Genomic DNA, 25,743 nt, shown 5'->3' with positions numbered 1-25,743 from the left:
AGCTCCCAGGCCCGCCCCTTCCCCCCGCCCGCTCCCCCTCCCCCCTCCGAAAGGGTTAACTTTGGGGAAGGGCCCGGAGTCCCCGGATGGTGATGTCAGCCTGCCGGAGAGAAAGGACGAGGTGGCGGGGGGAGGCGGAGAGGAGGAGGAGGCGGAGGAGAGAGGGCGCGTGGGGGGGCGGGGGGGACCTCGGCCTGCAGCATCCGCCGGCCCGCACCTCAGACCCCCCCCCGGAGGGGGGAGGCGCAGGAAGGGGGGCCCGGCCAGGCTCGGGCTGGGGAGGGGGGGCCGCGCAGCCCCCCCGGCCATGCTGACTCCCGGGGCCTGACCCCCCCGCCCCGGGCCAGCCCCCCCTCCCCCAGCGCCGCGGCCCGCCGACTGGGGGGGCCCAGCCCAGCCCCCTGGGGACCCCCGGAGAGGTGGGGGGCAGCCGGGGGGGCCGGAACGGAGCGGTCGCCGGCCCCCACCGGAGGGACGGGGCGACCGGCCGCAGGGGGGGCGGCCGGGGGACCGGTCGGGCCGGGACCAAGGGCACCATGTCGTCCGGGGCCAAGGAGGGGGGCGGGGGCTCCCCTGCCTACCACCTCCCCCACCCACACCCACACCCACCCCAGCACGCCCAATATGTGGGCCCCTATCGGCTGGAGAAGACGCTGGGCAAAGGACAGACAGGTGAGCCTGGGGGAGGGGCATGCCTGGGGGGCCAGAGGGCCCCTCATGGAGGAGTTGGCGTCCAGATTCCTGGGTCTCCAGGAAGGGGTACGGTGCAGACTCTGGGGCCCTAGAGGAGAGGGGGCTGGGGGCCTGGACTCTAGGACCTGAGGGAAGAGGGGCTGGGGGCCGGGACCCCTGGGTCTGAGGGAGGAGGGGCTGGGGATCTGGACCCCTAGGTCTGAGGGAGGAGGGGCTGGGGCCTGGACCCCTGGGTCCGAGGGAGGAGGGGCTGGGGCCTGGACCCCTGGGTCCGAGGGAGGAGGAGGCTGGGGTCTGGACTCCGCGGTCTGGGGGAGGAAGGGGCTTGAGTCTGGACCCCTGCATCTGGCTGGGGGGGGGGTTGGTGACCCAAGTGCCCAGCCCCATGGGGCAGGGGCTGGAGGGCTCCAGGGCCAGGGCGGGGAGGGAGGCCGGGCTGCAGAGCCGAGGTGGTACTGCAGTACCGCCGCAGGCTGGGGTGGAGGTGCGTCCACTCTGAGGCGCCTGGCCTCCTTGGCCTGGGAGACAGTGAGTGCGGATGACAGGGCCACCAGGTCATGGTCCACCTTCCCTGGCATGCCGGCCAGCGTGGGGTACCACCGTGGGTGGCCCTTCTTCGAGGAGTGGCCCCCGGAGGGGTCATCCTGGACCCATGCTAACACAGGCTGGGGGGGGGGGCTGTGACTTCCTTCCTGCCAGGGGGGTGCTGGGTGGAGGTGAGGGGGCAGCTGACCCCGGGTGTCCCTGGCTGTGGGTCCTGGGCCTGAGACAGGGAGGCGCGAAGGTCAGAGGCCCACATCCTGGTGGTAAGAGAGGGACGATGCTGCTGACCTGAACTCCTGGGTTACGGGGCAGAAGCGGGTCAGAGGCCTGGACCCCACGCCCGGGGGAGGAGGGGCTGGGTCCGTGGCTTGGGTGGGCGGGGGTCTCAGGTCCTAAGGAGAGGAGCAGGCTCTGGGGCCAGCACATGCTAGGGCTGCCAGTGAAGCATCAGAAAAGGGGAGGAGGCTTCTGTGCTTGGCAGGAAGTGGAGCGTGGCTTGGGGAGGGGCAGATGCCTGTTGTGGGGGGGGGGGAGATGCGGGGGTCTTCAGGGCTCAGGGGAGCGATGGGTTGAACTAGGAGTGCTGGGAGAAGCACAGGTGAGTGGCCAGGGAGGGCAGGGAGGGGAACGCGGGGGAAGCTGGGGGGCGACGGCGGACTCTGGGAGAACACCCTTCATCCCCAACCTGCGCCCCCAGGGCTGGTCAAACTTGGGGTCCACTGCATCACTGGTCAGAAGGTCGCCATCAAGATCGTGAACCGGGAGAAGCTGTCGGAGTCGGTGCTGATGAAGGTGCTGGGGTGGCGGGGCGGGAGTCCTGGGGGCCGGGGGGCGAGGGCAGGCGGCGGGAGGGGCCGTGCTGAGCCGCACCCCTGTGTGCCCCGCCCCTCAGGTGGAGCGGGAGATCGCTATTCTGAAACTCATCGAACACCCGCACGTTCTCAAGCTGCACGACGTCTACGAGAACAAGAAATATTTGTAGGTATTTATAGACACCCAGCCCTCCCCCAGCCTCCCTCCCTCCCCCGGGCACTAGGGTGAGAGCCTTCCAGGAGCAAGGGCCGGGGGGCCTCTGGGCTCTCCAGGGCTCAGTCGCTTTCCTGGTGCCCAGGATGCCCCTGGTACACACAGGTACCCCCTCCTTGTTCCCACGCTGGCCTGGGGCCAGGGCCCCCTTGGCAACGCAGCCCCAGCCCCTGAGACTACAGCACTACAAGACACTCTACCCCAGACCACCTGGATGCCCGGGGAAGCCCGAGGGGTCCTCCTGTACCCTCATCCGGGTGCCATAGCTGGACACCCCTACAATGGACCGCCTCGCCATTCTGAATCAGTGTCTCAGAGCCAGGAGGGGGGGATCCAGCTGTCCAAGCTCAGAGAATGAGGCTTTGTCCAACTCTGGTGACCCAAAGGACAGCTGGGCTGGGAAAGGGGACAGCCCTCCTGCCCCGTCCACTCAGTCCCCAAGATGAACTGGCTCCAACATTCATCAGATGCTGGCGCAGGCTTCCCCCTGCAGAAGCGGCCCAGGCCCCGGGTGCTCATGGGAATTGTAGTTCTCCGGCTTTGTCAGGTGTGGCCGCAGGGAGGGGCCGGTGTTAGGACAGGAACAGTTAGCGCTCCTACTCCACTGTCAGTGTCCAGAGGGCACGTGGGAGTCTGTGCCTCACATGTAGTCTCAGCCATCCAAGATCTCATAGAAATGGAGCCTTTGTGTCCCCATGAGTTGATAGGAATTAGAGTTTTAACCTCCGAGAGTCTGATGGGACTTGCAGTCTTTAGGATCCAGATGGCTGATGGGAATTGGGAGTCTGTCCCAGGGGCTCATGGGAGTTGGAAGTTTTTAACCTCTCACGGGATGATGGGAGTTGTAGTCTTACCTCCCAGAAGCTGACTTGGATTGATGCTCACTGTGATTGTTATTATTCGAGAATATGTGGGAATTTGAGGTTCTGCATCCAAGAGGTTTATGGGAATTAGAGGCTTGGCTTTCCAGGGGTTATGAAAATAGGAGGGTCTTCATTTCTCAGGCTCCTATGAGACTTGCGGTCTCTGACCTCCAGAGGAGTTTCTTTTTTAAAGTTAGAGTGCTACTGCCTCTGAATTCGACTGGGAGTCTCTCCCAGGAACTCATGGGAATTGGGGTCCCTGTCTCTCGGGGACCCTTGAGGACTGGGGTGTGGGGGGCTGGTCTCGTCCTCCCAAGGACTCATGGGAACTGGAGTCTCTTCCTCCTGGAGACTGATGGGAAGTGGAGTCTCCCAGCAGCCCCTTTGGTGCCTTCCAGCCCTCTGCCGCTCTGTCCCCAGGTACCTGGTCCTGGAGCACGTCTCTGGAGGTGAGCTCTTCGACTACCTGGTGAAGAAGGGGAGACTGACACCCAAGGAGGCCCGGAAGTTCTTCCGACAGATCGTGTCAGCTCTGGACTTCTGCCACAGCTACTCCATCTGGTGAGAGCACAGCCGACGGGGAGGTGAGCGGGGGCCGCCCACGGGCAGGCGTGGAAGGCTGAGTTGACGCCGGTGTGGTCAGCCCCAAAACGAAGCTTTCATCCTCGTTGAAGACATGTTGAGCTACAGCTCACAGGCCAGCCTCCCACCCTTTGGAAGCATACAATTCAGTGGTTTTTCAGATAGGCCGGTGTTGTGCGTCCCTACTGTAATTTTATGGCATTGTCGTCATCGTGTGCCCATGAAGCGGTCACTCCTCATTCTCCCCTGCCCACAGTCCCCTGGCAAGCACTAATCTGCTTTTTGTCCCTGCTTCACCACTTCTGGAATTTCATACCACTGGTCCTGTGTGGGGGCCTGCGGGCCTGCTTGCTTTCCCTCAACAAAATATCTTCAAGGCTCATCCATGCGGTCCCATGCGTCAGTGCTCTGTTATTTTTCATGGCCAGCTATTATTCCACTTGCGCCAGACCCCGTGTTGTTTATCTGTACATCCACTTTGGTTGCGTCACCTTCTAGGCTATTATGACTAGTTTGGACACGTACACAGGGACACTCACGGGTGAGTTTTTTGAGTACCTGTGCTTCTGGTTCTCTCAGGTATACATGTGTGACTGGAATTACTAAGTCAGAGGGTCGCTCTGTCTTTGGCTGTTTTTCAAAGTGGCTTCAGCATTTTGCATTCCTGACAGCCATATATGAAGGTTCCCATCACTGCCGGTCCTCACCAACTCTGTTATTTTCTTTTGGATGATAGCCATTCTAGCAGGTGTGAAGTGCTAGCTCGTGGTTTTGAGTTCCCTGATGATTTTTTGAAGGTTTATTTGAAAGGCAGAGAGAGAGAGAGAGAGGGAGAGGTCTTCCATCTGCTGGTTCACTCCCCAGATGGCCGCAATGGCCAGAGCTCTGCCAATCTCAAGCCAGGAGCCAGGAGCTTCTTCCAGGTCTCCCACACATGTGCAGGGGCCCATGCGCTTGGACTATCATCTACTGCTCTCCCAGGCCACAGCAGAGAGCTGGATCGGAAGTGGAGCAGCCAGGACTCAAACCAGTGCCCATATGGGATGCCGGCACTGCAGGCAGCGGCTCTATCCACAGCGCCAGCCCCTCCCCCAATGATTTGTTATGTTGAGCATCTTTCCAGGTGCTTATTGGCCATTTATATATTTTATATTTTTAAGATTTATTTATTGGCCAGCGCCGCGGCTCACTAGGCTAATCCTCCGCCTTGCGGCGCCGGCACACCGGATTCTAGTCCCGGTCGGGGCACCAGATTCTGTCCCGGTTGCCCCTCTTCCAGGCCAGCTCTCTGCTGTGGCCCGGGAGTGCAGTGAAGGATGACCCAAGTGCTTGGGTCCTGCACCCCATGGGAGACCAGGAGAAGCACCTGGCTCCTGCCTTCGGATCAGCGCGGTGCGCTGGCCGCAGCGCACCAGCCGCGGTGGCCATTGGAGGGTGAACCAATGGCAAAGGAAGACCTTTCTCTCTCTGTCTCTCTCTCTCACTGTCCACTCTGCCTGTCAAAAAAAAAAAAAAAAAAAAAAAAGATTTATTTTAAAGGCAGAGTTACACAGAGAGAGAAGGAGAGTCAAGAGAGAGACAGACAGAGAGGTCTTCCATCTGCTGGTTCACTCCCCAGTTGGCGGCAACGGCCAGAACTGTGCCAATCTGAAGCCAGGAGCCAGGAGCTTCTTCAGGTCTCCCACATGGGTGCAGGGGCCCAAGGACTTGGGTCATCTTCTACTGCTTTGCCAGGCCATAGCAGAGAGCTGGATTGGAAGTGGGACTTGAACTGGCACCCATATGGGACGCCGGCATCGTAGCTGGCAGCTTTACCCACTACGAAACAGTGCTGGTCCCCTAAACTTTTAAAGACTTATTTATTTGAAAGGCAGAGTTACAGAGAGAGATCTTCCACCCACTGTTCTCTCCCCACACGGCAGCAGTGGTCAGGGCTGGGCCAGGCTGAAGCCAGGACCCTGGAACGCCATCCTGGTCTCCCAGGTGGGTGTCAGGAACCAAGTGGGCCCCATCCACTGCTTTCCCAGGTGCATAAGCAGGGAGCTGGCTCCAAAGCAAACTAGCTGGGCTGGACCTGCCCCTACGTGAGATGCAGCAGCACAGGTGGTGGTGTGCCGCGAGGACGCCAGTCTCACATATACATGTTTGTAACAATGTCTTACAAAAATGAAAAAGCATATGATGTCGATGAGGTCCACTTGATTTTTTTTTCTTGCATAGTTCATGATTTTTGTATCTTATTTAAGAAATCTTTGCCAGGGCCGGTGCTGTAGCATAACAGGTTAAGCCACCGCCCGTGACACCAGCACACTATATGGGCACTAGTTCATGTCCAAGTTCCTCCATTTCCGATGCCGCTCCCTGCTAATGCACCTGGGAAAGCAGCGGAAGACGGCCCGCACCCAGTGGGAGTCCTGGGAGACGCTCCTGGCTTCAGAGAACCACGGGGAATGAACCAGTGGATGGACGCTTTCTCTCTTGCTTGTCTCTTCCTCTCTGACTTTAAAATAAACAACTGAATCTTGAAAGAAAAAAAAAAAGGAAAGAGAAAGAAATCTTGGCCCAACTCAAGGCCCGAGGTGTCCGGTCTTTTCTTCTAGAAGTGGGAATCGTTCTTGCACATAGCCGTGGATGCACTTCAAGTTCGCTTTTCTCTGTGGCGTTCGGGAAGAACTGAGGCCTGTTCTTTGTGGACGAGCGTTCCCGTGAATCACTTATATTTTCTCCCTTGGACTGTCTTCAAGACATTAAATAGGCAGTATTTGGGGCTGGCGTTGGCGTCGTGGTGAAACCGGTTAACCCTCCTGCATCAGAGCGCTGGTCCGAGTCCCAGCGCCCCGCTTCCGGTCCAGCTCCCTGTTAAGGTGCCGGGGAAAGCAGCACTTGATGGCCCAAGTGCTTGGGCCCCTGCCACTCTCGCGGGAGGAAAAGCCAGTAAATCAGTAGGCAGCATCTCTGCCTGTGGAGGCGCCAAACGGATCATCCTCCAGCTTGCAGCCTCCTTTGCCCCCTCCCTCGGGGACGCATTTTGGAGATGGGGAGGGGATGCAGGGGGGAGGGGCTGGGACTTGGGGTGGAGTCCGGCAGCGGGAAGAAGCTGCTGTTGACGGACTGTCGCAGCCCCGTCGTTGGGAGGTCTGACCGCTAGGGGGCGATATTCAACACAGTTCACAACAGCTATGACCCAGTTACCGCGGCCAAGCCTAGCGGGGAGAGTTGTGGAGTCCACCCCCCCACCAGGCATTAACCCTTAAACCTTGAGGAGCCCAGGGAGGACAGGGTCGCGGGGCAGGAACCAGTAGCCGGCCTGGGGTGGAAACACTTTTGTATTATTCTGCGTGGAAATATTCTGAGATTGTAAGAACCGGCTACCTCCCTTATCCACGTTTGCACATGCAATGCTCCAACGTCTGAGCTACGCAATGGCCAGTGTCTGGGATCTTGTAGGACATAACCCAGGCTTGGAGGAAGAAGCGGGGGCCCTGCCCTGAGTGATCCTGGGGGAGCCAGGGTGAGGGCGCCGGGCTTCCTCACACTCTCCTCTCACCGTGAGCCCTGCTGTTGACCGGCAGTCACTGATGTCCCCAGAAATGCCCCGCACTGTGAGCCGAGCCGGGAGCGGTGGGGGGCCTCCCAGGAGGCAGGTGTGACCGCCCCGCCCTGCCCCACCTGTCTCAGCCACAGAGACCTGAAGCCCGAGAACCTGCTCCTGGATGAGAAGAACAACATCCGCATTGCCGACTTCGGCATGGCGTCCCTGCAGGTGGGGGACAGCCTCCTGGAGACGAGCTGCGGGTGAGTGCGGTGGCCGCCCGAGCGGGGCAGGGTGGGGGCGAGCCCGCGGGGGCTCACGCGCCTGTCTCTGTGTCTCAGGTCGCCCCATTATGCGTGCCCAGAGGTGATCAAGGTGAGCGATGGGCAGGTGGAGGGAGCGAGCAGTGGAGGCGGCAGCGGGAGGAGGTTGCGGCTGACCACCCCCTCTCCCGGCCAGGGCGAGAAGTACGACGGGCGCCGGGCAGACATGTGGAGCTGTGGGGTCATCCTCTTCGCCCTGCTCGTGGTGAGACACCCTTGCTGGTCTGCTCCTGCTTCTAGAACAATCCCTCGTGGTGGGAGCGCAGAGTGCCATGTCCAGCCCCGCCCACCCCCGCACCACCCCTCAATATTTAACCCATGTTGGAGGTCTTGCATCAGCCAACAAAGATCCTGGGGCACCTGCTCTTTCAGTCGTAAAACTGCGGGACTGTCCCTGGGAAGGTGTAGGGTGCACGCCACCTGGTCCTGGGGACAAACTGGCAATACTGCAGTAGCTCTACAAGCAGGCTAGGGGCGGTCAGCCCAGCTCCTGCCACAGGGCCTTTGCACTGCCTCTTCGGGCTAAAACATTCTTCCACCTCAACTAGCTCCATTGCTCACCTAGTGAACAGCTGGAGGACTTCCTTCAGCTCTCAGTTCAAAGGTCACGTCTCCAGAAAGCCTCCCCTGGCCTCCTTCTCCCCCCCCCCGACGAGGTCAGGCCCCCTCCTCTCCCTGGCAGCCCGGAGGGTTGTCACCGTGCATGGCTCCTGAGTGGCAGCTGCCTTCCCTTCTCTGTGGTGAGCTCCATGCGATCGGAGACCGTGTCCGGGCTTTTCTTCTGCTTCATTTGGTTGGCTCGCCTCTGTCACCCCAGGCGTGGCACGTCGTGAGCCCCCATGAACACATGGGGTGACGAGCAGAGAAGTGGTGGCTGTTCGCAGCACATCATTTTATATCACTCGCTCAGCCAGCCTGGGTGTTGGGGGGGACTGGCCATGGGCACACGGCTGGTCAGGGGCAGGTGTCTCAGCCCCTGGGCTGTGTGATAGCCACCAGGGGCACCCAGCACTCCCTTCCGGGGGCCCAGAACCCCACAGGAGAGCAACACGGGTCTGGGGGGGGGGGTAGCCAAGAGCCCTCCGGGCCTCTGCCCCCATTCAGCAGGGGGTTAAAGCCCAGTCCTGGCGCCCGCCCAGCTGAATCCACGTCCCTGACGCCCCACCCTCAGCATGCGACTCCCTTCAGCCTGCAGGCCTCCATACCGTCCTGTGCGCGCTGGGGGCCCACAGGACCTGCGGTTCCAAGGCTCAAGTCGCGGTGCTCAGCAGCTCCGGGAGCCCGCGTGACAGGAGTAGCTATTATCTCACAGCCAGTCCTCGGCATCCGCGGTTTCTGTATTTGCAAATCAGGGCTCTCATCTGTAGCCCACAGTGCCTTCTCCAGGCGCTCTCCCCGCCCGCCGTGGCCGCGGCCGGGCAGAGCCGGGTCGCCTGCCCTCCGCCGGGGTTGAGCGCGGCCGCCTCCGCCCGCCCACGGAAGCTCTGGTCCCGCAAGCGCGCTGTGCAGTCCAGCGCCTCGGTTCTTGTGCGTGCTGGTCCTTTCTGTTGTCGATCCCGCCCAAGCGTGGCGGTAACCCGCGGTGCGGAGGCGCGGGTCCTGGGCGGCTTCCAGCGCCGTGGGCCGTGAGTGGGGCGGCAGGAAGCTGTGTCACAGGTGTCACACAAAGGGTTGACAGAAACCCTGCGCTGTCCTCGTACCCTGTCGCCCTCCCTGGGGGGCTCATTCTGTCCATTTGCAGAGAAGGGGAAATCGAGGCTGGGGCGAGCGCCTCAGGCATCCGCAGTCACACCCAGGCTTCCTGCCGCCGAGGTCCGCGTCCGCAGGCCTCGGATACCCGGAGAGGCCCTCAGAGGGTCACACGGCCACCTCCTCCGGGAGGCCCTCTCTGACTTCCTAGCTAAAGCCGGGCTCCAGGCCTTGGCTGCTCTTCATGAGCCCGCCCCCTGCCTGTCTGATGTGTGTGCCTCTCCCTCCAGGGCGTGACTGACACTCATCCAGCCCCCTGCTGGCCTGCTGGCCGGGGCCGCACGGGGGCAGGGACGTGGCCTGCTCCCTGCCCGCTCGCGTGGCTTGATCAGAACCTGGGGTGCAGAGGGCGCAGTCAGCTGTCGCATGGGTCACAGCAGCTAGCGTGGTAACAAGCCTGTGGCGAAATCGTAAGGCACCCCAAATTCCGGTGGCGCATGTGGCACCCCGGTTAGCATTTCTAGGGAACTTTAAGGGGCCACAATTTAGTGTAGATTTTAGGGGGTCTTTTCCGATTTCAGGAGTCCCACGCGATCCTGGCGTCGGTACTACCAGGGCCGCCCTCAGAGCAGCGGCCGCGCCACCTGCCGGCGCTCGCCCCGCCGCGGCGGCAGAGCAGGAGGCAGCCCAAGGCCCGCGCTGGGTGCTGGCGCCCCGCCCGCTGTTCCTGGCGGCGGCGGTTTATCACCACAGGTTCCTTCCTGTAGGGGCAGGCGGCCTCTGCCGCCACGGGAGGCCACAGCCCGGGGTGGGCAGGGCCCTGCCCCGCCAGAGGCCTCTTCCAGCTTCCCTCCAGGGTCCGGCGACAGTGCTCGCTGCCCGTCTGCATCCTCGGAGCCGGCGGGCAGGGCAGAGGCCCACACGCGGCGCGCTCCTCATGTTGAATGAATGAATGACCGATGCACGGAGGGCAAACCTCTCCTTTTCCTTAGGAGCAGCCTCCAGGCTGCCACCACAGCCCTGCCGGGCCCTGCCCAGCCGCTCGGTGCCTCAGTTTCCCGCCTCCCGCTCCGGGGGCAGTGCGCACCGTCAGGGCCAGGCTCTGGGCTTGGGTTCAGGTTCGGGCTCCCGCTCCGGTTCGGGTTCGGGTTCAGGCTCCCGCTCTGGGGGCAGCGCGCACCGTCAGGGCCAGGCTCGGGCTCTGGGCTTGGGTTCAGGTTCGGGCTCCGGCTCTGGGCTCGGGTTCGGGCTCCGGCTTTGGGCTCAGGTTCGGGTTCGGGCTCCCGCTCCATCTCCCACTCCGGTGCGGGTTCGGGCTCCGGGCTCCGGCTCCCGCTCCCGCTCCATCTCCCGCTGCGGGGGCAGGGCGCACCGTCAGGGCCAGGTTCGGGCTCCGGCTTGGGCTCGGGCTCTGGGCTTGGGTTTGGGTTCGGGCTCCGGCTTGGGCTCCCGCTCCATCTCCCGCTCCGGGGGCAGGGCGCACCGTCAGGGCCAGGCTCGGGTTCGGGCTCTGGGCTTGGGTTCCGGCTCGGGCTCAGTTCGGGCTCCCGCTCCATCTCCCGCTCCGGTGCGGGTTCGGGTCCAGGCTTCAGCTCGGGCTCCCGCTCCGGGGGCAGGGCGCACCGTCAGGGCCAGGCTCAGGCTCGGGCTCCCGCTCCGGTGCGGGTTCGGGTCCAGGCTTCAGCTCGGGCTCCCGCTCCATCTCCCGCTCCGGGGGCAGGGCGCACCGTCAGGGCCAGGCTCAGGCTCGGGCTCCCGCTCCGGCTCGGGTGCGGGTTCGGGTCCAGGCTTCAGCTCGGGCTCGCACTCCCTCTCCGGCGCCGGCGCCGCCTGAGGCGTCCTGGTTTCTCCCGCCTGCAGGGGGCGCTGCCCTTCGACGACGACAACCTGCGGCAGCTGCTGGAGAAGGTGAAGCGCGGCGTGTTCCACATGCCGCACTTCATCCCGCCCGACTGCCAGAGCCTGCTGCGCGGCATGATCGAGGTGGAGCCCGAGAAGAGGCTCAGCGTGAGTCGGGGGCTGGGCAGGCGCCACCGCCCCTGCCGTCCACCCGCGCGGCGCGGCCCCGAGCCGGGAGGGCGCATGCGCACGCCGACTCCGCGGCGCGCGCGAAGGGAGCAGGGAGACAGTGCGCATGCGGGAAGCCGGGGCGCCCGGTGCCAAGTTGTTGGACTGCGCATGAGCGGGGCCACGCGCTTGGCCGCCGCTAGGGGGAGCCATGACCCGACAGCCTGCCCCTGCGGTGGCTGTGGGGGGACTTTAGGGACCCCAGCAGCAGCAGCCCCCTGGACTTGAATCGCGCGTCCACTGGTGCATACTGCGTTCGGCCTCACTTGTGCCTCTCTACAACCCGCCCCTCACAGCTGGAGCAAATTCAGAAACATCCGTGGTACCTGTGAGTATGGGGACTGCACCCTGGGGAGGAGGGGCAGGAGAGGAGGCTGGGCGGGACGCCGGGGCTCTGAATGGCCGGGGCCCTGGTCTGAGGGAGGAGGCCGGGGCTCTGAATGACGAGGGGCCCTGGTCTGAGGGAGGAGGACGGGGCCGGGACCCCGGGTCTGAGGGAGGAGGCCGGGGCCCGGACCGCTGGGTCTGAGGGAGGAGACCAGGACCGGGACCCCGGGTCTGAAGAAGGCTGGGGCCGGGGCCCCTGGTCTGAGGGAGGAGGCCGGGGCCGGGACCGCTGGGTCTGAGGGAGGAGGTGGGGCCTGGACCCCTGGGTCTGAGGGAGGAGGTGGGGCCGGGACCCCTGGGTCTGAGGGAGGAGGGCTGGGCCTGGACCCCTGGGTCTGAGGGAGGAGGGGCTGGGACCTGGACCCCTGGGTCTGAGAGAGGAGGTGGGGCCGGGACCCCTGGGTCTGAGGGAGGAGTCAGGGCCGGGCGGGACCCCTGGTCTGAGGGAGGAGGAGGCCCGGTTCCGAAGTCCTTCTCCCGGTCCGCAGGGGCGGGAAACACGAGCCGGACCCGTGCCTGGAGCCAGCCCCCGGCCGCCGGGTGGCCATGCGGAGTCTGCCGTCCAACGGGGAGCTGGACCCGGACGTGCTGGAGAGCATGGCGTCGCTGGGCTGCTTCCGGGACCGCGAGCGGCTGCACCGCGAGCTGCGCAGCGAGGAGTAAGCCCCCCGCCCCCCCATCCCCGCGGCCCCGGGAGCGGGCCCCGCAGCTCCCCCGGCAGCCGGCAGGGGGCGCGCCGGCGCAGCCCGAGGGGGCGTGGCTTCCGCCCGCGCTGAGAGAGGCTGACAGACCACCTTGGTAGCACCGCCAAGCAGGGCGCCCGGGTGGCATGGGTGTTACCGAGTGAAAGCGGCTGGGTGCCCGGCCACGCCGACAGCCGGGCAGCCAGCCGCAGCCGCGGGGCCGGACTCGTGTCTCCTGCGGGTGCTGACGGCAGCCCCCTCCTGCCTCCCCAAACCCGCACTTAGGGAAAACCAAGAGAAGATGATCTATTACCTGCTTTTGGACCGGAAGGAGCGGTATCCCAGCTGCGAGGACCAGGATCTGCCTCCCCGGAACGATATTGGTGCGCAGGCGAGGCTGGGGGTCGACCCCTGGGGCTCCCGAGGGAGGAGGGGCCGCGAGCGCCGGCGTCCAGGGCGACCCCTGCACGCTCGGGCCCCGTCTCCCCGCCTGTGTGCGGTCGCACAGCGGCGTCCGGGGGGCCCAGCGTGGACACTGTCGTCCTCAGACCCGCCCCGGAAGCGCGTGGACTCCCCCATGCTCAGCCGGCACGGGAAGCGGCGGCCAGAACGCAAGTCCATGGAGGTCCTGAGCGTCACGGACGCGGGCGGTGGCGGCTCCCCGGTGCCCACGCGCCGGGCCCTGGAGATGGCTCAGCACAGCCAGAGGTGGGAGCCCGGCCCGGGCGGGCCACAGTTGAGGTTCCGGCCCCGCCCCGCCTCCGCCTGCACGGCCTGCGGGACCGAGGGGGCTGCGGCTCGGACCCGCACCCCTGACGCCTGTCTCTCCCTCCGTCCTGCGAGCAGGTCCCGCAGCGTCAGTGGGGCGTCCACCGGCCTGTCCTCCAGCCCTCTGAGCAGCCCAAGGGTAAGGGCGGGACCCTGCGAGCTGGAGGGGTACGGGGTGCCCTATCGCTGCCCCAGAAGTGAGCCCGAGGAACCACACCCTCAGGTGGCCCATTCATTTAATTGAGCACCTGCTGTGTACCGGTCCCTCTGCTGGGCGCTGAGCATCCCGGGAAGAGGCCCAGCCCTGTTAGCCGTGGGGCTGGCCGTGGGGCCTACTTGTACTACAAGTTCCAGCAAGCCTCGGGGCCAGGCTCTGCGAAGGCGGGCGAGTGGGGCTCCCAGAGTCTCCTGGGCATTGTAGTCCTCACCTGTCCGCGCCTCTCCACAGAGTCCTGTCTTTTCCTTCTCGCCGGAACCCGGGGCTGGAGACGAGGCCCGAGGCGGGGGCTCTCCGACTTCCAAAACGCAGACGCTGCCTTCTCGGGGCCCCAGGGGTGGGGGCGCCGGGGAGCAGCCCCCGCCCCCAAGCGCCCGCTCCACACCCCTGCCCGGCCCTCCAGGCTCCCCGCGCTCCTCGGGGGGCACCCCCTTGCACTCGCCTCTGCACACGCCCCGAGCCAGTCCAACCGGGACCCCCGGGACAACACCGCCCCCCAGCCCAGGCGGCGGCGTCGGGGGAGCCGCCTGGAGGAGTCGTCTCAACTCCATCCGGAACAGCTTCCTGGGCTCCCCGCGTTTCCATCGGCGCAAGATGCAGGGTACGGGGTCTCTGCAGGACGCAGGGGCTTCTGGGGACGACCGCGCTGGGGCCTCGCGTTCCTGGAGAGGAGGGTGTGGAAAGAAGTGTCAGAGCAGAAATCCATGCTGGGGAGAGAGGAGGGGCCGCTTCCGGGCGTGCCCTGCTGTGGGCTGCATCACCTTCCCATTGGTCCATGGCTTCACGAGCCCCGCCTCAAGGGGCGTGGCCTAACCAGTTGGCCCTCCCTAGGAGAAACAGGAGGCGGCGGGGGGGGGGGGGGTTCGGCCACCCGGAAATGAACAAGCACAGAGCCAGGTGGGGTTCAGGTGAACAGGCTCCGAGCCAGGTGGGGTTCAGGTGAACAGGCTCGGGGGTCTGGGAGCCAGGAGGAGGTGAGGGCTGGCTCCGGAGGCGGGGCAGGCGTTGACCACGTTTCCCCCGCCCCATCCAGTCCCTACCGCGGAGGAGATGTCCAGCTTGACGCCAGAGTCCTCTCCGGAGTGAGTGTGGCGCGAGGGGCGGCCAGGGCCGGGGAGGCTGACCCCAGAGCCCCGCTGACCCTCTCCTCCCGCCAGGCTGGCCAAGCGGTCCTGGTTCGGGAACTTCATCTCCCTGGACAAAGAAGAGCAGATCTTCCTCGTGCTGAAGGACAAACCTCTCAGCAGCATCAAAGCGGACATCGTCCACGCCTTCCTGTCGGTGAGGGCCTGCGTCCCTGGCCGCCGCCGCCCGGCGGCCCCGGGGCTCACAGCCTCAACACGGCCTGGCTTCCCCGGGCTGGTGGGACTGCAGCTTTCCAGCCAGAGCTGGGGGGCAAGAGGGCTTGTCCTCCCTGAGATACCAGCATCGAGAATACTACAAGTCCCAGCAGGCAGTGGGGCCCCCCAAGGCCTTTTCTGTCACTCTTCCCGCGACGTGGCTGCTGGGACTTGTAGTTCCTGGGGCAGAGCCGGCTGCAGGATGGTCTGGCCTGCTTGGGCTCAGCCTGCCCCGTGTCCCAACCTTCCGCAGATCCCCAGCCTGAGTCACAGTGTGCTGTCCCAGACCAGCTTCAGGGCCGAGTACAAGGCCAGCGGCGGCCCCTCCGTCTTCCAGAAGCCCGTCCGCTTCCAGGTGGACATCAGCTCCTCCGAGGGCCCGGAGCCCTCCCCCCGACGGGACGGCGGCGGCGGCGGCATCTACTCGGTCACTTTCACTCTCATCTCTGGTGAGTCCCCGTCTCCGACCCTGAGCGAGGAGCGTGGCCCAGGGCAGGGGAGCAGTGAGGGCTTGGCTGTTGACTCCATGAGTGCCCACCTCCCGCAGACCCCCACACCCGTCCCTTGGCCGTTCCGGCAACATTTAATGGGTGTTTAGGCGGTAAGTGATGAACGCCTGTTTCCACGGAAACTGCCAAGCAGCCTCAGCCGTGTCAGTGAGCGCCCAGGTTACGGAGCCGGAATCGAGTCCTGGAGACATAACCGCACTCCTGATCGCGCAAGAGAGCAGACCTCTTGCCACTACTTTTTTTTTTTTTTAAGATTTATTTATTTTTATTGTATTTGAAAGTCAGAGTTACACAGAGAGAGGAGGGACAGAGAGAGGGAGAGGTCTTCCATCTGCTGGTTCACTCCTCAGATGGCTGCAACGGCCGGAGCTGCACCAATCCGAAGCCAGGAGCCAGGAGCTTCTTCTGGGTCTCCCACGTGGGTGCAGGGGCCCCAGCACTTGGGCCATCTGCTACTGCTTTCCCAGGCCATAGCAGAGAGCTGGATCAGAAGAGGAGCAGCCGGGTCTTGAGCCGGCGCCCATATGGGATGCCAGTGCTTAAGGCCAAGGTGTTAACCCGCTGTGCCACAGTGCCGGCCCTCTTGCCACTACTTTAAGCTTGTAAATCAGAAGGGCAGAGTCGTGGCATGCTGCTCGAGACACCAGTCCTGCCCCCGGGGTAGACATCACCAATCAATCTCAGCACTTCCTCCTGGAGTTCAGCTTTAGCCTCCGGAACTTTAACTCCAGAGTGCCAGTCTGGGCCTGGCTTCAGCCCCCTGTCCAGCCTCCTGCCGGCAGAGACCTGGACGGTGCTGATGGCTCCAGTGCCTGGGCTCCTGCCACCCACATCAGAGACCTGGGTTGAGTTCCCTGCTCTTGGCATCAACCCAGCCCAGTCGTGGCCGTGTGTGGGCATTTGGGGGAGTGGACCGGCAGAGGGAAGATCTGCCTGTCGCTCTGTCTCTCAAATTGGAAAGCAAAAAATGGCTTAAAAAAAAAAGTTGCCACAAGAGATGAGACCGCAGAAATGCCTCGCCTCCGTTTCGGCGCAGTCCCGAGTCTGACAGTGAGCTTGAATGACTTGTCCCCAGCCTTGTCCTCTCCTTGTCCCCAGCCTTCGCGTCATGCCCGGGGTCCATCCCCAGAACAAGTGGTGGCTTTCATCCCCCGCTTCTGCTAATAAGCAGACATTTCTGAATTTTAAGGGTTTTTTCCCCTCTCTCATTTACGTTTCCTACATTTCTGGATCTCCAGGGCCTGGATGAGACACTAACAAGCGCCAGCACCTATTTAAATAGAACCCAGGGGTAGGCATTTGTGAAGGGTTGAGGCGCGGCTTCGGGGCACCGGTCTCACCTCCACGTGGCCCACTGAGCCCGGGTCCCCTCCCACTCCCACTCCCTGCAGATGCGCACCCTGGGGGCAGCAGGCATGGCTCACGAAGCTGGGCCCCAGCACCCGCGTGCCAGACCTCCATTGAGTTCCGGCTCCAGCCTTGGTCCCCGGCCGCTGTGCACGTTCAGGGAGTGGGCCCGTGCACGGGAACGCGCCCTGAAATAGGCTTCAGAGATCAGTTGCCCGGGGTCGACATTGTTCCTTACGAAGCTGCACAGACCCACTTGCAGGACCGGGTGGGAAGTGGCGGCCGGGAGGAGGGGCTGGATCTGCGGCTGGGGGTCCGTCCCTGCCCCAGCCCTGTGCGTGTCCCACCCCTCTGTCCCGCAGGCCCCAGCCGCCGCTTCAAACGCGTGGTGGAGACCATCCAGGCTCAGCTGCTCAGCACGCACGACCAGCCCTCCGTGCAGGCCCTGGCAGGTGGGCGTCGGGGAGGGGCGGCTGTCTTGCTGAGGCCTCGACCTGCAGAGCTGTGAGCAGCTTCGCCAGGACGGGAGCCCGTGCTGGGGGGGAAGGGGGCGTCTAGGCCCGAGGGCTCAGGACCCCAGCCACCCCCGGGGTTCTGCGTGCCGCCTTCCGTCTGCGGTGGGGATCAGCAGGTGGCGCCATCTGCAGGAGTCCTGTGCACTGGCCGGGTCACCCGGGCCCAGTGGTCCTTAGCAACCAGGGCAGTGGGAAGCTCGGTTGGGGGGGCTAAGCCCTAGTTGCCAAGGAGTGGAATTCCCTAGCAACCGGGGGCCGGGGAGAGGCCGAGCTCCAGCTGGGGTTTGTGGCTAAAGCGTCTTGGCCTGTTCGGCTGTGAGAAGAAAATACCACGGGCCAGGTGGTTGGAGATGACTGACAGGCAGGGTTGGGCCTGGAGCCCTGGATGCGAGGGAGGGGCCGCCACCCGTGCCTGGCCCGGCCCTACTTTCCCATTGGTGGATGGCGCCCTCTCACCCTCCCGTGGTGGCAGAGGTGAGGGAGCTCCCTGGGGCCTCTGAAAGGGCACCAGTGACATCCAGGAGGGCTGCCCCCTCGCGGCGCGGCCCCGTGATTTCCGGGCCGGAAACAGGGACACTGAAAACAGCAGGTGCTGCCCCAGCAACCGGCAACAGCGAGGGGAGGGGCGGAGGGCGCCACAGCCTCCCAGGGCCGGTCCCCTCTGACCAGCAGCCGGAGAACGGAGCCCCGGAGTCAGGTCCTGTGCTTGGGCGCGGTGACCCCTGACAGGGCCAGTCTTGGCCGTGTTGGTTTTTTTAACTGGCAGAGTTTTTTTTGACAGGCAGAGTGGACAGTGAGAGAGAGAGACAGAGAGAAAGGTATTCCTTCTGTTGGTTCACCCCCCAAATGGCTGTCATGGCCAGCGCTGCGCTGATCCGATGGCAGGAGCCAGGTGCTTCTCCTGGTCTCCCATGGGGTGCGGGGCCCAAGCACTTGGGCCATCCTCCACTGCCTTCCCAGGCCACAGCAGAGAGCTGGCCTGGAAGAGGGGCAACCAGGACAGAATCCGGCGCCCCGACCAGGACTAGAACCCGGGGTGCTGGCGCCACAGGCGGAGGATTAGCCTAGTGAGCCACGGTACCGCCCCGTGTTGGTTTCTGGTGGCCGGAACAATGCAGCTCTATGACCAGCAGGCCACAGCTCCCACTGGCCTGACGTCAGGTGTCCCCAGGGCTATGCTGTGTCTGGTCTTTCCTGGCTCCAGGCTGCTGTGCCCCAGGGCTCCTCCCCCATTGGTGCCAGCAAGGCCACGCCCCCTCTGACCCTACCCCGGCTGCAGACCTCAGCGCCTCCAGGGTCAGGGCCCTGGGGCCACCTGGCCCGCCCAGGCTGGGGAGGGCGAGGGGCGAGGGCTGCTGTGCAGTGCTCAGGGCGCCCCGACGGGGTTATCCACAGTGCCCAGGTGGGAGAAACCCGCGTTCTGTTCTGGTTGCTAGGGGCAACCAGACAGCAAATTAGGCCCACTGGACCCTGTTACCAAGGAAAGCTGACCTTAGCAACCAGGGCCCCCCAACGGGCCGCACCATTACGCACCAGTCTTTATTTATTTTAAGATTTATTTACTTATTTGAAAGTCAGAGTTAACAGCAAGGGAGCTAACGATGGAGGTGATCTTGCGTCCCCCAGTTCAGTCTGCAGAGGCCTGGGGGCCGGCCTCAGAGTGTGCTGAAAACAGACGTTGCTATGGCAGCGAGGCCCCTCTGCCCCCCAGCTGGGGACACCTAGCCTGTGCCTGGATGGACTCTGGAGCCCATGATAAGGAGCCAGGGTGTGTCCCCGGGACTGTGGGACTCCGGGAGCCAGGGTGTGTCCCCGGACTTGTGGGACTCCGGGAGCCAGCGATAAGGAGCTGGGATAAGGAGAAGGGGACGGCCGCCATCCCGGGGCTACTGACTCCCGGCCAGGGCGAGGATACCTCCCTCTCCCTGCAGACGAGAAGAACGGGGCTCAGACCCGGCCTGCCGGCACCCCACCCCGAAGCCTGCAGCCCCCGCCCGGCCGCCCAGACCCCGAGCTGAGCAGCTCTCCCCGCCGAGGCCCACCTAAGGACAAGAAGCTCCTGGCCACCAACGGGACCCCTCTGCCCTGACCCCAGGGGGCCGGGGAGGGAGGGGGCCCCTCCTCCCCCTTCCCTGCCCCCCAACTGTGAATCTGTAAATAAGGCCCAAGGAGTATGACGGGAGGGGGGACACACACCGGCCTTGCCCTGCAGGGATGGGGCTCCAGGGGCCGTGCCCAGTGGGGGGAGGTTCTGGGGGAACAGGGGCGGGGGAGTCGTTTCTATTTTATTTATTGATTAATTTATTATTTTATTTATTGATCTCTCTACGGGGTGGGGTGGGGTGGGGGAGGGACGGGAGCTGGTTGGGGTGGCTTAGCAGATCCGGACAGGGCCCTCTGTCCCTGTCATCCCCAACTCCCCCTTCCCGGGCCCGCCCCCTGTCCTCCCCGCCCCTCCCCCACGACCTTCTGTACGGATTTGCTCTCCTGGAAGGAATTCTGGTTTCGCGTGATCCTGCCTGCGTCCGTGTCTCTGATTCCGCCACAATAATAAATAGCTCCACCAGGGACAGCTGGCCTTGGCCTCGTGCTCGCCGGGCGCCTCTGACCACAGGGGCAGGGCCAGATGGCGGGGCCGGCGACACCACGGTGCCGGCTCTGGCCAGTTGTCCCAGGCCGCCCCACACACAGGGTACCGGGCCCCAGAGTGCAATGGTCAGCGGTGCGCCCCCTCCAGCCGGCCCGGAGAGCCCCAGGGTTCATCTCAGGGCCGCAGCCTCCGTCGTCAGAGCGCCTGTGGCAGCGCGTGGGCCTGCAAGGAGGCGGGGGAGGGCGGCGGGGGCCCGAGGCTGGGCCCCGGCTGGAGGCACAGGCGGCAGCGCTCCAGGCCCGAGAAGTCCACGGCGAAGAGGCCGAAAAGCAGGAACAGCAGCATGGCGGCCGCCCACTCGCAGGCGGCAGAGGCCGAGCGCAGCGGCCAGGTGTAGAGGACGATCACTGCACGCAGGGTCAAGGGTCACAGCCAGGAAGGGGTGGGGGGCTCCGGGGGGAGGCTGCGGGGACCGCTGGCCCCTCCGTTAGGGGACCACTCCCTGACATCCCAGAATGGCCTTGCTGCCTTGCCTGCTGCTCACTGAGAAGGCGCTGGGTTCCCCTGCCTGCCCGCAGGGGACGCCCAGCCAGCACCGCCTCCCACCAACACAGTGCCCTGGGGTGCCCCCCCATGCCTCCACACCCACACAGCGTGGGGCGCCCCCCCACACTCACAGACGGAACCTTTCCCCTAAATCTGGCCCCGTCTGCAGTCCCTCCGCCGGCCGGCCTGTCGCCTGCAGCCCTGACAGAGACGTCTCCCTCCGCCCCTCCTCTGCGCCTCTGCCTCCTCCCTGCCCCTCTTGGGCTGCATCCGGGCCCTCCCAGGTCCTCTCAGACATCCTTCACCCGCTCCTTGGGTGCCAGGATGGGGTGCCGCCCTCCCTCCGGCTCCCTGTCGCCTGCATGCGGGCGTCTGAGCTGTCGGCCCCTCCGCAGTGCCCAGCCTCACTTGCTCCCTGGAGGGGGTACCCTCGGTGCCCCCCATCCTGCTGACCTCCCAGCAAGGCCAGGAGTCTTTGCAGGCCCCCAGGGACACGGCCAGGTGCCACAGGCCAGAGGTGCTGGAGGCCCTGGCCCAGGGGCCGGCCCTTCCCCCTACTCTGCGCCTCCCAGTCTGTGGGCCATCAGAGAGGCGACTCCATGTTGGGGGAGGAATTCCAAGCAAACTGGCCCACTATTGCAGGCAGACACGCTCCTCTGAACGCTGGCGCCCTCTTGGCCTCCCCACAAATGAGACAGGCGCAGGCCGCAGCCCCTCCTGCCTCTGAGCACCTGTCACAACCGTTCATCCTGACGCGGCCGCATCTCCACCCAATGCTGCTGGTGAATGTTTAACCGCGGGCTTTGGTGGCTTGCCAGGGAAGTTGGGGTTAAATCCTCCCCTGGGGACCATTTCGAGCTTCTGAGTAGGAACAGAACCAAGGGCACCATGGGCCTCTTGTCAAGTCTCGCCCTGCCTGAAGCCGTCCCCACAGCATCTGACACCCGGCCTTGGGTGATACCCCAAACTGACTGCTGATACCCACAGACCACCCTGCCATATTCACCGCTCACGTGCTACACGCCTTGGCACGCCGCATTGTCCTGTTCACTTCTCTCCGCACAACCCCAGGGGGCGCCCTCAGACACCTGGGAACTTAAGGCGCCAAGGAGACTCCTGCCTGGGATGGCAAGAGGCCTGTGTGGAGATGAACTGGGGAGCACAGGGCCCCCCCTAGCCGGGGCCGAGGGACCCACCTGCCAAGGACACTGGCCCCCTAGCCGGGGCTGAGGGACCCACCTGCCAAGGATACTGGGCCCCTAGCCGGGGCTGAGGGACCCACCTGCCAAGGATACTGGCCCCTAGCCGGGGCTGAGGGACCCACCTGCCAAGGATACTGGGCCCCCTAGCCGGGGCTGAGGGACCCACCTGCCAAGGATACTGGGCCCCTAGCCGGGGCTGAGGGACCCACCTGCCAAGGATACTGGCCCCTAGCCGGGGCTGAGGGACCCACCTGCCAAGGATACTGGGGCCCTAGCAGGGCTGAGGGACCCACCTGCCAAGGATACTGGGCCCCTAGTAGGGCTGAGGGACCCACCTGCCAAGGATACTGGGCCCCTAGCCGGGGCCGAGGGACCCACCTGCCAAGGATACTGGGCCCCTAGCCGGGGCCGAGGGACCCACCTGCCAAGGATACTGGCCCCTAGCCGGGGCCGAGGGACCCACCTGCCAAGGATACTGGGCCCCTAGCCGGGGCTGAGGGACCCACCTGCCAAGGATACTGGGCCCCTAGCCGGGGCTGAGGGACCCACCTGACAAGGATACTGGGGCCCTAGCAGGGCTGAGGGACCCACCTGCCAAGGATACTGGGCCCCTAGTAGGGCTGAGGGACCCACCTGCCAAGGATACTGGCCACGATGAGCGAGGTGCAGAGGCTGCAGAGGCCCAGGCGCAGCGGCTGCAGCCAGGGGGCCCCAGGCCGGGGCAGGCCCTTCGTGGAGCAGGACAGGTACAGCTGCAGCCAGAAGTAGAGGTTGCCCCCGATGAAGGCCAGGAAGGCCCCCACCAGATGGGTGGGCCGCTGGTTCTTTTCCTGGGAGGAGAACGGAGGAGAGTTGAGTGAGGAGCTACAGGAGAGGGCCTGAGAAGTGTCACGCCTGGATGGGCGGGGGTCACGCCCTGGATGGGCGGGGGTCACGCCCTGGATGGGCGAGTGTCACGCCCTAGATGGGCGGGGGTCACGCCCTGGATGGGCAAGTGTCACCCCCTGGATGGGCGAGTGTCACGCCCTGGATGGGCGAGTGTCACGCCCTGGATGGGCGGGGGTCACGCCCTGGATGGGCAAGTGTCACCCCCTGGATGGGCGAGTGTCACGCCCTGGATGGGCGAGTGTCATGCCCTGGATGGTTGAGGGTCACATCCTGGATGGTTGGGGGTCACACCCTGGATGGGCGGGGGTCATGCCCTGGATGGTTGGGGGTCACGCCCTGGATGGGCGAGTGTCACACCCTGGATGGGCGGGGGTCATGCCCTGGATGGGCGAGTGTCACGCCCTGGATGGTTGGGGGTCACACCCTGGATGGGAGAGTGTCACGCCCTAGATGGGCGAGTGTCACCCCCTGGATGGGCAAGTGTCATGCCCTGCAGGGGCGGGGGTCACGCCCTTACCCCGCGTGGCTGGGGCCTTGGGATGCTGAGCGCCAGGCATCAGGCCCCCTGGCCACGCTGGGCTCCCGGGAAGGGCTCGGCGCATTCCTGAACCCCTGCCCGTGTAGGGGAGAACGAGTCTCCGGTATCACAGTGGCTTCTGTTGTTTACAGATGTCTGTCAATTTTCTGCTCTTAAAAAATAACAGTAACTAAAATTCAGGGATCAATGACGCTGGCTATCCATGGCCTGAATCCCTAAATGGCTCTATATTGAATAAAAATACAGGGACCGTAAGAAAATCGATCGGCGACCTCTGCGGGCAGGGGAGGGGGCACCGTTAGCACAAGGTGGGGACGCGGGAACGGAGGGGCGGCCTCTCGGGTCCCCTGGCGGGACCTCGGCTCACGGAACCGCTCTGCGCCCCCCGCGAATGGCTGCATCTCCGTCACCCCGGCGTCCAACCAGGCGGCCCAGGAGCCGCCACACAGCCAACCCCGCGCCCCGCGCCCCGCGCCCCGCGCCTCGCGCCCGCACCCGCGCCCGCGCCTCGCGCCTCGCGCCCCACCACGAGGGCGGGAGACCGCGCTTCCCAGCAGGCCGCGCCGACGCCTCCGCGCCGGGCCCGGGGGCTGCAGGGCGCCGACCGCCGCTCACCTGGAAGTTGGCGACCATGGAGGTGCCCAGGGCACAGAGGAGGCCGGTCCACAGGATGAGGCGGTTGAGCCACGTCCGCGCTCCCCAGTCCCGGAGCTGGTGGTGACGCAGGACGCAGATGCAGGCGGCTGGGGGAGAGAGCAGTGCGCTGGAGACCCAGGCCCAGCCCCGGCGCCGAGGCGGGAAGCCGAGCGCTGGGGCTGGGCTGGGCTGGGCTGGGAGAGGAGCTTTACCCATGGCGGCGCCCATGTTGAGGAACTGGCTGAAGATGCAGCTCTGAGGCGGGAAGGATCCGCAGAGGCTGGGAAAGACCAGAGAGTCAGGGGCAGCCTCCCAGCCAGCCGGGCCCTCCGCCCGCCCGAGACAGCAGCCGCGCCGCGAGCTACCTGATGTAGGGGAAGCCCTGGGCGAGGTCCACGGTGTGGTTGTTCACGGCGATCGCAAACCTGGGGGCCGGGGTGGGGTGGGGGGCACAGGCCAGACAGACGCGTGGTGAGCAGGAATTCCCGACACCTTTCCCTCCTCCTAACCACAGCCCGCTCCCCCGACCCAAGCACAAGCGGTGGTCTAGCCTGGGACACTCACACGATCCAGATGCCGAGGGTACCCCACAGGGCCAGGAAGACAGGCAGCACGGACAGGGAGCTCCACATGCTGGGCTGGGCCGGGGCAGGAGGTGCAGACGCGTGCTCGCTCGCTCTCTCCAGCTCCTCCGTCTGGTCCTCTCCCACTTCAGCTCCCTGTCTCAGGTGCAGGACCAGCCCTGAGGGTGGGTCCAGCTGTATCAGATCAGCGCTACCTCCCCGGCCCCATTGGCTCCCAGGCACAAGCAAAGGGCAGAGTGTGATAGGATCAGCCGCCCTTGCCCAGGGCTCTCATCCGGCTCTTCCAATCTCCCAGATTGGCTTCCCCTTCCCAGCGCGCCAGGGCCCTCACCTCCAAACCCTGCTGCCTCTGCATAGCACGGGAGACGGGTTTGGGGACGAAAGGCTGGGGCCGGGAAGGGGCCCGGCGGTGCCGGCAGCCATGCCTCGCAGAAACAAAGTCCAGGCTGTGACGCACCGATGGCTGGGAGTGGCTTTGGGTCTGATGCTCACTTCACTGGGGACCTCACCCCTCAACCGCCACTTCCTGTAACTTCATAACAGAACTCGGCACCCACAGTCTGTAGGTCAAACGTCCACACTCCCGGCCTGGGGCTCAGAACTCTGGGGCCCTGAGCTCATCTCCCTCGGGGCCCCTGGGGCCCCGACACAGGCGCGTGGCTCCTGGGCTTGAAGCTCCTGGCTCGCTCTCCCCTACCCAGAGCCCAGGCTGCGGCCTCCCCTGTGCGATCTCTGGCCTTGGGGGGCTGTGTGGGGCCCTGGGGGCCCGGCCTCCTCCCTCTGCCACAGCAGAGACCTTGGTGAAGAAATCGCCACCCGAAACCCTTGGTCCTCTCCCCGGTCACTTCCTTCTCCACTGTTCGGCTCCCCCCACTCGGTACCTGGGCCTTAGGGTCACCACCCCTGCTTCCTAGGCAGAGGAGGGAGCCAGGCCCCAGGCCTTCCGCCCTCAGACCCGGGGGCCCAGACTTGCCTCAGCAACCCACTGCACACTGGTTGTATCTAAATTATGGTAAAATTCACCATTTTAAATTACACAGTTCAGTGATATTCTTAAGATTTATTTTATTCATTTGAAAGGCAAAGTGACAGGGAAAAAGAGGTCTTCCATCCGCTGGTTCATTCCCTAAATGGCCACAATGGTGGGGCTGAGCCAGGAGCCTGGAGCTCCGCCCAGGCCCCCCAGGTGGGTGGCAGGGGCCCTAGCACTTGGGCCATCGTGTGCTGCTTTCCCAGGGAGCTGGATTGGAAGTAGAACAGCCGGGACTGAACCAGCTCCCACAGGGGAGGCCGGCGTCACGGGTGGTGGCTTTACCTGCTGCACCACGGCACCCACGCCCCAGTGAGGTTTACTCCATTCAGAATGTGCTGCCATCACCCATTTTGTTCTGAGATTTTTTTTTTTTTTTGACAGGCAGAGTGGATAGTGAGAGAGAGAGAGAGAAAGGTCTTCCTTTGCTATTGGTTCACCCTCCAATGGCTGCCGTGGCCGGCGCGCTGCGGCCGGCGCACCGCACTGATCCGATGGCAGGAGCCAGGTACTTATCCTGGTCTCCCATGGGGTGCAGGGCCCAAGCACCTGGGCCATCCTCCACTGCACTCCCTGGCCACAGCAGAGAGCTGGCCTGGAAGAGGGGCAACCGGGACAGAATCCGGCGCCCTGACTGGGACTAGA

The 25,743-nt window shown here is 64.7% G+C and overlaps 2 protein-coding genes across 3 annotated transcripts; one reads left to right on the top strand and one right to left on the bottom strand.

Annotated features, from left to right (window-relative positions):
- The first annotated feature begins 335 nt into the window (after positions 1-335).
- BRSK1 (BR serine/threonine kinase 1) lies at positions 336-19,654 on the top strand. Its single transcript, XM_070063637.1, has 19 exons — positions 336-672; positions 1,934-2,028; positions 2,129-2,214; positions 3,546-3,686; positions 7,386-7,502; positions 7,581-7,614; positions 7,699-7,767; positions 11,112-11,258; positions 11,615-11,646; positions 12,194-12,364; positions 12,674-12,771; positions 12,937-13,096; positions 13,235-13,295; positions 13,605-13,974; positions 14,407-14,455; positions 14,531-14,654; positions 14,967-15,162; positions 16,932-17,021; positions 19,016-19,654. The coding sequence occupies exons 1-19, from the start codon at positions 537-539 to the stop codon at positions 19,171-19,173; spliced, it is 2,334 nt and encodes a 777-aa protein (XP_069919738.1). The 5' UTR covers positions 336-536; the 3' UTR covers positions 19,174-19,654.
- A 136-nt stretch (positions 19,655-19,790) lies between these two features.
- TMEM150B (transmembrane protein 150B) lies at positions 19,791-24,505 on the bottom strand. 2 transcript variants are annotated; one of them, XM_070063640.1, is made up of 7 exons: positions 24,400-24,505; positions 24,049-24,226; positions 23,850-23,909; positions 23,697-23,764; positions 23,464-23,591; positions 22,069-22,252; positions 19,791-20,081 (listed from the first exon to the last, which is right to left on the bottom strand). In XM_070063640.1, the coding sequence occupies exons 2-7, from the start codon at positions 24,114-24,116 to the stop codon at positions 19,870-19,872; spliced, it is 720 nt and encodes a 239-aa protein (XP_069919741.1). In that variant the 5' UTR covers positions 24,117-24,226; positions 24,400-24,505; the 3' UTR covers positions 19,791-19,869. The 2 variants fall into 2 exon arrangements, with proteins under 2 accessions (XP_069919741.1, XP_069919740.1); XM_070063639.1 differs by having other exon boundaries at positions 24,049-24,203; positions 24,400-24,502.
- Between the last annotated feature and the right edge of the window lie 1,238 nt (positions 24,506-25,743).

The sequence above is a fragment of the Oryctolagus cuniculus genome, chromosome 18 (assembly GCF_964237555.1).
Source record: "Oryctolagus cuniculus chromosome 18, mOryCun1.1, whole genome shotgun sequence".
Lineage (NCBI taxonomy): Eukaryota > Metazoa > Chordata > Mammalia > Lagomorpha > Leporidae > Oryctolagus > Oryctolagus cuniculus.
The sequence above is the reverse complement of the archived record's forward strand: the minus strand, read 5'-3'. Positions and strand labels throughout refer to the sequence as shown.